The sequence below is a fragment of the Vigna angularis genome, chromosome 8 (assembly GCF_016808095.1).
Source record: "Vigna angularis cultivar LongXiaoDou No.4 chromosome 8, ASM1680809v1, whole genome shotgun sequence".
In the NCBI taxonomy this organism is placed as follows: domain Eukaryota; kingdom Viridiplantae; phylum Streptophyta; class Magnoliopsida; order Fabales; family Fabaceae; genus Vigna; species Vigna angularis.
This window is the reverse complement of record NC_068977.1, coordinates 19,265,167-19,276,632: the sequence shown is the minus strand read 5'-3', so window position 1 is coordinate 19,276,632 and position 11,466 is coordinate 19,265,167. Positions and strand designations below refer to the sequence as shown.

Genomic DNA, 11,466 nt, shown 5'->3' with positions numbered 1-11,466 from the left:
GAATTAGATGCATACTTATTTTCTACATATAAGTTAAAGCCTTTAAATATGAATAAACTGATTTTCAAAATGACAAAAAATATTATTCAATATAGTGAAATATTGTTTTTTTATTTGTTAATATATTTTTTTCAGCTTTTTGACTTTTTCACAATTATCATTCTTAGAGTAGATCTATGTTTACGAGTAAAGAACAATATACAATTTATGAATGGATATGTAGTGGAGTCGATAAGAATGATTCTTTTCATTATGCGTGGTAAAATGCAACATGGTTGTCTTATGTCTTGTGCATTCTGCTTCACCATATATTAGACAAAGTATCTTATGGATGGAGAATGTTGAAGAGGTATGGAGTAACTTGAAAACATGTTTTTTCCAAGATGACTTGCTTCGTATATTAGATCTTCAAATGAATGTGGCTTAAGTAAGGCAAAAAGATAACAATGTCAGAGTGGTGCAGCGGAATGGTTAACTTGTACAACAAACTAAGAGGGGGTGAATTGATTTCTTATCGCAAATAATACCTTTAATAGTCTTCTCATATAAATTCAATTCCTTAATAGCAAATTAAACAAATTAAAGAGTAAGAAAGAGAGAAAATTGTACAGGTGATTTTTATACGGGTTCGGGTCACACAAATCCTACGTTCAGTTGTTAATTTCAACCGAGAATTAACGCTTCACTATCACAAACTAATAAACGGTTACAATCACAGAGGAAATAAATCAGTTTGAGGTTAGAACACCTCTCTTGTTACCCTAAGAGATGAAACTAACATCCCTTGAAAGCTACAAGGGATGAACACATCCTCCGAATGCTTCATGAAGGATGAACACCTCCTTTGAATCTTCACAAAGAATGACAAGCTTTCAACTCATCAACAAGAACAACACTCAATCACAACTCCAGTGAAAGTTCTCGCTCTATGCCAACACGAAGTTCTCAAAGCCAACACACAAGGTTTACACAAACCCTAGAACACTTATCACAACATATAACAAATAAAAATTTCGAAATAAACGTATTTCGTAGTTTAGAATGAGAGTCCTAATCTAATTTATAGAAATTCACTCAAGGATACCTCTAAAACCCTGTTGTCAGTTATTTGACGGGTAATAATCGATTATGCACTTATGGTAATCGATTATGCATTTAATGATTGCACAACGGTCCAAAACTTGCTTAAAAATTTCGTAATTGCTTGTGATAATCAATAATGCAAGTCATAATCGATTATCATTAGTTAGTAATCGATTATCCTAAGTATAAAATGAAGTTTTCTTATTCACAACGCATTTTAACGTAACCTAAGGCAAACATTACAAAGAATCAACGATAAATCACACCCTATACAAAAATCTACTAAATTACAAAAGCTTTAATATAAAACAAGTCTTCATGAAGATTATCTTGCAACAAAAGCACTTGAAATTTGATTTTGAGACATCATCAAAACTTCTGGTCTTTAGCTTTATGCTAACAATTGTCAAAGCTCTAATACCAATTGTCAAAGCAGTGCAACGAAATGGTTAGCGTGTACAACAAACCAAGAGGAGGGTGAATTTGTTTCTTATCGAAAATAATACCTTTAATAATTTTCTCATATAAATTCAATTCCTTAATAGCAAATTAAACAAATTAAAGAGTAAGGAAGAGAGAAAATTGCATAGGTAATTTTTATACTAGTTCACATCACACAGATCCTACGTCCAATTGTTAATCTCAACCGAGAATTAACGCTTCACTATCACAAACCAACAAACTGTTACAATTACAAAGAAAATAAAACAGTTTAAGGCTAGAACACCTCTCTAGTTACCCAAAGAGATGAAACTCACTTCCCATGACTCACAATGGATGAACATCTCCTCTGAATGCTTCACAAAAGATGAACACCTCCTTTTAATCTTCACAAAGGATGAACACCTCTTTTGAATATTCACAAAGGATGACATGCTTTCAACTCAATAACAACAACAACACTCAATCATAACTCTAGTGAAAGTTCTCGCTCTATGCCAACACTAAATCCTCAAAGCAAACGCACAAGGGTTACACAAACCCTTTAACACTTATCACAACACACAACAGATAAGAATTTCCAAATAAATGTATTTCGTATTTTAGAATAAGAGTCCAAATCTAATTTATAGAGATCTCACTCATGGATTCCTCCAAAAATTCGTTGTCAGCTATTTAACGTGTGATAATCGATTATCTACTTATGAGAATCGATTATGCATTTAATGAATGCACAATGGTAAAAAACTTGCTTAAAAATCTCATAATTTCTCTTAATAATTGATTATGGCAAGTCATAATCGATTACTAATTGATTATCATTAGTTGGTATCGATTATCCTGAGTATAAAATGAAATTTTTTTATTCACAATACATTTTAACACAACCTACGGCAAACAATACAAAGAATCAACGATAAATCACACCTATACATAAATCTACTAAATTACAAAAGCTTTAATATAAAACAAGTCTTCATGAAGATCTTCTTGTAACAAGAGCACTTGAGACTTGACTTTGAGGCATCATCAAAACTTCTGCTCTTCAGCTTTATGCTAACAATCTCCCTCTTTTTTATTAAGATAAAAAAAACCCTTTAATTTAAAGCCTTTTGTAGCCTGTACTAAATGGTAACTCATACATAACTTAAAAAAAAGGATTAATAGACAAGAGATAAATATAATTACCTTTTAAGCATACGTCTACTACTTCTCTCTCTCTTTTTCTTTTTTATCATTATAAAAAAGTGTTATGTACATAAAAGAAATTCTTCCCCTAAATTAGAGAATTCTCCCTTAATATAAGCCATAAATAAAATAAGACAAGATACACAAGGTAAATTATGTTATTAAAAAAATAAAACATAACATAATATATCAGAAAAGAGATACAAAATGTGAATGAAATGCATAAAGGACGACTAAGATTCATCATTATCACTAACATGTAGAGGTTGAACTAAATCCTCTATAACATGGACCTTATCATCTAATCCCTTAAGAAGAGAATAAAATTCCTCATGCCTAGAGGCTTAAAGAAGAGACATATCAAACAACTTTTGCTTTTCAACTTTATGCTAACAAATAGTGCAAGTGAATAATACTTAACCAAGTTAAGGATCATTTAGGATGAAGTGGAAAATTTTTTTACTAGACCCCGTTTGTAGTTGCAAGGGTTCTTGCAAAGTATCTGAATTAATTGTTCAAAGGATTGTGCAATGTAATTTTTAGAAGGGTTGAATGAGAAATATGGAAACATCAAGTCGCATTTGTTGTTAATGGATCTAATTCCTTCTATTTCAAAGATTTTTTCATACGTTATGCAGTAAGAAAGGATGCTAACACATGAGTAAAGAAGACCTAGGGTGTGCTAGTGGAAGCAAGTGCGGAGGAGGAATGCCAGGTGACTAATGAAGCCTTATTTCGGTAAGGGATGACAATGGATGCTGGAGGATGCAGTGACTAGCGTAAAGATAGATGAAAAGAACTTAGGGTTGTGATGCTAAGTGATGATGGTAGATGAATGGTGTATTATTGAATACCAATGCGAGAAAAAGAAACAACATGAGCATAAGCCTATGGGTGAAGAAGGTAGTTTGGGGTTGCTAGGATTCTGGGAGGAAGTGGAGAATGAATATTTTCTTTTCTTCAAAAATAAAAAGAAAAGAAACTACTTTCTATACTGGTTATAATTAGAACTAGTATAGAAAGTTTTCTTATTTATTAAAAAAATCTACTGCGTGCACTTTTTATATCGGTTATAATTAACATCGATACAAATTTTTTTCTTATTTATTACAAAAATATCACCATATTCACTTTCTATATTAGTTATAACTAGAACTAGTATAATTTTTTTTTCTTTATTACAAAATTGTCACTATGTTCACATTTTATAAATATTATAACTACAACCCGTATAAAAAGTGTTATCATATTTATAAGGGTTAAATATGTTTTTGGTCCTTTAACTTTCAGCGAAAATTGAAATTAGTCCCTCTTCAAAACTTTGGCCTAATTTAGTCCTCAAACTTTAGAAATGTGTGAATTTAGTCCTTTTAACTAAATTTTGTTAGGTTTATTTGATGTTTCAAGTGCGTTTCATGATAACATTTGAGTTGTTTACACCGTTTGACACATTTTTGCTTCAATGTTCACTGAGAAATGTATTTGAAACATCAAATAAAGTTAATAAAATTTGGTTAAAAAGATTAAATTCACACATTTCTAAAGTTTGGGGACTAAATTAGTCCAAAGTTTTGAAGATGAACTAATTCCAATTTTCGCGGAAAGTTAAGGGATCAAAAACATATTTAACCCTATTTATAATTATAGCATGATGCTACTTTTTACACCTAATGAATTATAACAAAAACATATTTAACCCTATTTATAATTATACCATGGTGCTACTTTTTACACCTAATGAATTATAATCAGTATAAAATATAAATCTACCAAATAAAACCATTAATATCTCAATTACAGGATCAATTACCATTACTTTTCTATCCTAGGACCACCACTACTCATCACTACTCATCTTAATCCATTGTACACTATATAAGTAGATTATTTCTTTTTCTGCAAAATTTTGTAAATATATATACCAATATGTATATGAAGGTATAAACATCTAAATATGAATATTTGTGAACAATTTGTTTTTAATGAGATTTAAAGATGTAAAATATATATGGATTTTCAATAATCATTTGTAAGTATAATTGAGACATACATAGCATTGATATAAATGCTTAAGAAATACACCCGATGAAAATTATGCGAGATTAGCCTGAATTGCTTAACCAACAAAATTTACTTATTGTCTAAATAAAAGTTCATTCGACGAATGGGTCAATTGAAGGTGTTTGTGTTTAACTCATCAAATAGAACTGTAATAACATACTTCATTTAGTTATCCTAATTTATGTTATAATACACTTATATTTAATAGGAAAAAAAAAATCTTAAGACTTGAGATAGGGGTGAAAAGTCATGATTTAATAAAATTATACACATTTCCCAGTGATCGTATTTTACAAACTAAATATAAATTTAAGAAATACTATGATTAGAAAATCGGAGTGAGAGATCCACCTTTTGTTACTATATATTTTTCTTCTGAATATTTTTCTCTTCATCCTTTGTGGTCATTTTCAGGTTCATAAAGGAAAGAAAAAAACGTACGGTTTTCCCTAATTTATTCCTCGTGGCCACAAAGTGAACACCGACTTTGCTTGATCTCACGCATGGACCAAGGCCATTTAATACCTTTACCAACTCTTCTCGTCTACACCAAATTTCATACAATCCCACACATGTGATTTTACTAGAACGAAGTCAACATAACTTAGAATTTGATATATATTTTTTTCATTGTAGATAATTTTTTTTATTATACTTACGTTGGATATGCATGATGTAATAATAATTCAAATGAAATAATCCTTTTATTTCAAAATTTTAAAAAAATTGTGAAATATCTCAAGATAACGAATAAGTATTGATCATGCAACCTGCCATATATTTGAGATGCCATCTTATTTTTCTCTACCTCCCAAATTTGCAAGCATTTCAAGCATTAATTGTTTCTGTAAAAGACATATAATACTGATATACTTCTATTTTGTTTCATTTTGTATTCAATAATGAGAAAAGAAGAAACTTTTACTTTGTAATAGATCAAAAAGAATCTAGTTTGAAATTGAACCAAGAAGAAAACTTCAAGACTAGTTTTGAGGATAACTTGGGAATGGTGGCTTTATTGGACCAGCAATTTATTTCTGTCAGTGATCAAGTGGTGAAAAAGAAACACAGCACACTTCATAGCTCCCCACCAGCATGTGGCTTTATTGAACCATACATTGGTCAACTAGGCTAAGCTGGATGGACACACTATGAATTAATAGGTGTTGTTGGGGACCCAAATGTACTATGAACATAGAAAGTGACACACTCACATGTGGTGAGGGGATTAATTTGAGGCATATATGTCAAAGCAAATATGGTAATCAATTGTGCTCCAGAATCCAAGAACAAGAAAAGTGGCAAAAACCAATTGAAAGATAATGTAAGAGCATCTTAATACATGGTGTAATAATTTCTTAGAGCTACTTTAGACTCAATCAGAGTCCCTGGTGAAACCCTATTCACACTCTCTATCTCACTCATTTTAAAGCAGCAGTGAAGTAATTGTGTGCACAGCTACTACAAGTCCAAATGATCCAATCATCACCTGCAACCACCAATAATAGAACTGACCCAAATCAGTGTAACCTACCAAATGTGATGAATAAGTGAATGCCACCGCTATAATACTTTATAACTCTGATGATAATTAACACATCATCATGTGTTTCCTTGATCATGAAGTAGCAAGAACGTACACTAACATGAAAAGAAAACCAACATTTGTATTCTATAATATAGCCCAGCTTCTATTGTCATGTTAGATTGACAAATCTATTACAAACAGAGTGAGAAAATAAGTGCTTTTATATGTGTATATGTGTGTGTATATATATATATATATATATATATATATTTATTTATTTATTACATTTCTTTTTGTTTTTTTTGTCTTGCCACAAATTTTCCCAAGCCCACAAGCCTATTCTGTTCTTATTTGAAAACGAAATTTCAAGTTGTAACATATAGTAGTTGCTTTTTATCATGATTTTCAATGTCTGACAAATTTAAGAACAAATCTTACTGGGAGAGCTGAAAGGGCGATCTTAAATACTCGAAAAATCTGTTTACTCGAAAAGTAACAATTTGTTCTTCTTCTTCTTCTTAATTGTGGCCATAATATAGTTCCAGATTATCATTTCTGAACCTGGTTTGATGGAATCTATGTAGCTTCTACTAACAAACATAATTCTATATCATGAACGTGATAAAAAATGTGTTAGAAAATGTGAAAGAGAATCACCTGTTGTCGATGGCTACTAGAGGTGGGAAGAGGGTGTAAAGTAGCAGAGTCAACTTCATCAGTGGGAAGAGGCACTGCAGGGTTGCTGCTGATGAAGGGTACGCTGCCACTTTGATACGGTTCCAACGGAGCTGTTGCCACACTTGATGAAGGTGAAGGACCAGGTGAACCCTCTTGTAGAGTATTAAAATGCCATGGAAAAAAAGGAGATGGTGACACTTCACCAGAAAATGGAGGCAATGCTGAAGCTTGAGGTGTGGCTGCTACAACTGCTGAGGTCACCTCAATGGCTAGCTTCTGAGAGGCTTGGCATGCTATGAGAGACCCACCATTGAAGCTAAAGTAGAAGAAACCAGGTCGTGATGGATGCCACTGACAACATTAACATATATAATGGTAAAAATAATAACAACCAACACAAAAATGCTCAGTTTTCCATGAATAAGTTTAAATCCTCTTTGAGTATTTTCTTATTTCTCTTGCTAGAAGTTGAGTGAAAAAATACATATTAAGCATTTTGTACTTTTATGATTTCTTTATAAAGCATATTAGAACATATAATAGGTCAACTTGCATGTAGTTGCTTAGCTTTTTTTGATGGAAGTCTCTAATTTTGTATGTTGACAGATTAAGGTATGCTGTTAAAATGAAAACTTCAATTTTGATTAGAGAATAGTATAAAAGATATTTAAGTAACTAGATACATGTGAGTTTAATTAACAAAAATATGGTGTAGATATGACATTATTCATAGTTTTTAACCTTTTCTATTTCTGCAAAATCAATGGTTTTGGAAAGATTTACAAAGCACCCAGATGAAAAGTTTTGAAGGGAGGGTTTTACCGTGTAGGAGGCAGTGTTGGGATTGGTGAGAAGAGTGGCTTGTGCGAAATTGCAGAGATCAAAGGCATTCTGATTCTTGAAAATGTAGATGTTGTAGTGTTGCTTGTGATTGAAAACTGAGACATAGAGCAATGTTAGCTGCTAGTGTTAAAAAGTGCTTATAACAAAGATTCCATTGTTTTCTGGGGTATTCAATTAGTGGTAGTACTCACTGATGGAATCTCCAACGTGAACAGTGGGGTTCTTCCACTCTGAAGATCCATCAACTGTGATGGTGGTGCAATGAGAAGAGGGGAATAGTAAAGGTAGAAGTGTGAAGAAGAAAATGGAAACAGACATTTTCATTAATTTGCTTTGCTTTTCAAGGAAAATTTCAGAGAGGTTATAGAGACTTTCTCGCTTTTATGTTATATCTCTCTCTCATGGCCTGTTTGAAAATACAGGAACAAGAAAAGAAATGATATATGAAAATTGTTTGGATGGTGAAACAGCGAAAGCGAGTGTTACAAATTAGGAATTAATTACCGAAGGCTACGATCCGTCGATACGCAAAAAAGTCCGTCGGTAATTGGAGTTTACCGACGGCTGTCCAACGGACTCAAAGCTCACGATAAGCAGCTCGTCGGAAATCCATGCCGACGGATTGCGACCGTCGGAAATATTACCGACAGCTTTTTTCGACGGCTTCTGTGCGTCGATAATTACCGACGGCGCTTATCGAAGGGTCCAGCCGTCGGTTATTACCGTAGGATTTTCGACTGCTTTGGGGCGCCGATAATTATCGACGGTTCTAGCGAAGACTCTGAGCTGTCGATAATTATCGTAGGTTTTTGACCGTCGGTAAGTATATTTCGTTTCACAAAGATTTGCGTCTTTTACCGACGGCCCTATCCCTTGGTAACGCCGTCGGTAATGGACAGAGTAGCATGCAGTGTTGTTTGTTTGCTGCCTTCCCATTACAATACACCTGCCAATCAATATCATCATCGTTGCACACGATATTTGTTTCATACAATGCAGGTTTTCTATTTGTACATTGCTTTACCCACCACAATACACCTGCCAATCAATATCATCATACATCAATGCACTCTATTTGTTTTATAAAATGCAATCAATATATGAAACATCAAAACATCAGACATCAAATGTATGTCATTAATACCATACAAGTAGTTGAAAATAGTATTAAACATCAAAACACAAATGTTTTTAAAGTAAGCAACTAAGTTTTGAAAGTTCATCGACTATTAATACCATAGAAGTAGTTGTTAAGACTAATAAACGTCAAAACTAAAAAAAGTTTTTAAACCAAGCAACTAAGTTTTAAAATTTCATCAACTCCTAATAGCCAGTATAATCATGAGAATCATCATCTTCTTCTTCTTCATCCTGAGGCAGTTGTTGCTGGACAGGTTTTTGCACTCGAGTGGGCTGCATGGGCTGTGTCGGTGAGTGTGGCTGGTGGGAAGATGATGGGCCGGATACTTCTTCCTGAGGTATGTATTTCTTGAACATATCTTCAAGAGTCTTCAATCTGGTTATAACTGCATCATAAGCCTCTCTACTGACCATGTTGATTTGCTCAGTATTGTTGGATGTAGATGGTTGATGTTTCAATATCCCTCCCCTTGCAGCACTATAATTGGAGGCAAGTTGTCCTGCCCCATAAAATCTTCCTTTCTTCTTCCCCCCGACGACATCAACCCAACATTGGGTCTTCATGATGTCCTCATTTGCATCTGTTCTTGAGGCAGCATCAGGAGTAGATTCCACCTCCGATCTCGCCTGTGTGAGTCTAGTAGAAATCTTCCTATTAAATAAGATAAAAAAACGTCAATAACTTTAATTTCAAAGTGTGAAACTAAAATAAATAGTAGAACATTGAATATTATTATGCCAAACTACTTACAATGGTCTTGCGAGATCTCTCATCAACAAATGTGCCAGTCCCCTTCCGAATATGAGTTTGTGTAAACACCTCATCAACACTAACAACACGTCCCAGCTGTGCTGCCTGTAAAATTATAAAGCATATAATTTCAAAGTACATGATGTTATGGAAAAATTGATAAGAAATGAATGAAGATTTCTACCATACGAATGGCATGCTCATGTGTAGTGATCGATCCTCCAGTGTGTTGCGCACCACCTTTTTCTGAAGCCCTATTTTTTTGGGCGGTAGCACATTTAACGCGGTATGCTGGCGTATTCCAATGTGCCAGCAATGAGTTCCAAATGCGCTCCCCCACCCAATAAGGGCGTTCTCCTGTGATCCTTGCATCTCTAAACATTTCTAACAGTCTATGAGATGCTTTGCTGTGGAAGTTCCTTTTAATTTGAACTTCATGCTCAGGTATGCCCTTTTTCTGTAACAATATATAATGTTAAAATAAAGAAGATGAAATTCCTATATGAAATTAATACAACATGATTAAGTAACAAAATGTTTTTACCTTAAATCTCTTCCAGAAATTTTCCTGGTCATCTTCGGGGATTGCTCCCCATGATGTCCAAGGCTGAAGAAATTGTTGCTTAATAATTCTAGTGATAGCTTGTGAAGCAACTCTAGAAGGAAGAAACCTGAAGTATAAATGCAAGAAAGTTATGAATCTACACGCATAGTACAAGAAATAATTTACTACAAATAATGACTAAGAAGAAAATGTGGTATTACCCTTTTCCATAGGGTTCAATAGAAGGCCGCTGATGAGGGAAAGGATCAATCATATCATCAGGATCATCAACATCATCCAATGACTGTTGAACATCTGTAGATCGTATAGAAGATGTCTTGGGGATAGAAGGAGAGGGATCAATTATTGGTGTCGGATCCACAATAGGATTTGGTGTGGGTGGTACAATAGAAGGAGTGGGTCGTATAGTACGGGGTGGGGTCAATATAGTAGGGGGTGTGGTCGGTATAGTAGGAGGTGTGGGCCGCGGAGTAGGGCGTGGTGGGAGAGATGATCGAACGTTAGCTCGAGTACTACTGTCTGCCAATGGTTGGGTGTCAGGAACCCTGATAACATACTGTGCTTGCTTTCTAGGCTTTTTCATAGCCTTCCCCTTATAAGGAGCCGAAGGACCCTTACCTGACATGGCTGCAATATGGAAATATAAAAATACAACGGCAAAAACTATAAATGATTAATTAACACATAATACATTAATTCAATTTTAACACATCATTTAATTTACACAATGATTGTTACAACAATTGTTACAACATAAATAGAACCATGCATAATAACACAAGGGTTGTTCCCATTCAATCGTCTTAATCATCATCTTCATCGTCATCATCATCGTTACTATGATCATTGTTAGAACCGTCACTGTGATCACCATAATGCAAAGAGAAATCATCATCTTCTTCTTCATTGTGTTCAAATTCTTCTTCATCTTCGTGGTCTTGTTCTTCCTCTTCTTCTTCTCCTTCTTCTTCATCTTCTTGGTTTTTTCCCTCAAAGTCTTCATCATCACCATCAAAGTCATGCAATGCGGATATTCGTTCAACTTGAATAATTTCATTTTCATGTTCCATTTCATGAACTTGGTAAGGGATTTCATCTTGGACATCATTTGACTCAATGCGACCCCTAGGCTTGGTTTGTATTGCAACACACCAACCAGATTTGTTATTGGTAGGAAAATTTGGATAT

The 11,466-nt window shown here is 33.8% G+C and overlaps 1 protein-coding gene across 2 annotated transcripts; it reads right to left on the bottom strand.

Moving 5' to 3' along the window:
* Positions 1-6,020: 6,020 nt before the first annotated feature.
* Positions 6,021-8,218, bottom strand: LOC108345367 (uncharacterized). Of its 2 annotated transcripts, none has more exons than XM_052867269.1 (4): positions 8,014-8,218; positions 7,802-7,917; positions 6,959-7,330; positions 6,021-6,283 (listed from the first exon to the last, which is right to left on the bottom strand). In XM_052867269.1, the coding sequence occupies exons 1-4, from the start codon at positions 8,144-8,146 to the stop codon at positions 6,200-6,202; spliced, it is 705 nt and encodes a 234-aa protein (XP_052723229.1). In that variant the 5' UTR covers positions 8,147-8,218; the 3' UTR covers positions 6,021-6,199. The 2 variants fall into 2 exon arrangements, with proteins under 2 accessions (XP_052723229.1, XP_017439454.1); XM_017583965.2 differs by having other exon boundaries at positions 6,021-6,262.
* Between the last annotated feature and the right edge of the window lie 3,248 nt (positions 8,219-11,466).

What these genes read in the sequence shown, in the direction of transcription:
- LOC108345367 (XM_052867269.1), bottom strand. Translation starts at nt 8,146, where the DNA reads ATGAAAATGTCTGTTTCCATTTTCTTCTTCACACTTCTACCTTTACTA. An exon ending in TCACGTTGGAGATTCCATCA is followed by an intron (nt 7,918 to 8,013) that starts GTGAGTACTACC and finishes TCTATGTCTCAG; the next exon opens with TTTTCAATCACAAGCAACAC. An exon ending in CCAACACTGCCTCCTACACG is followed by an intron (nt 7,331 to 7,801) that starts GTAAAACCCTCC and finishes TAATGTTGTCAG; the next exon opens with TGGCATCCATCACGACCTGG.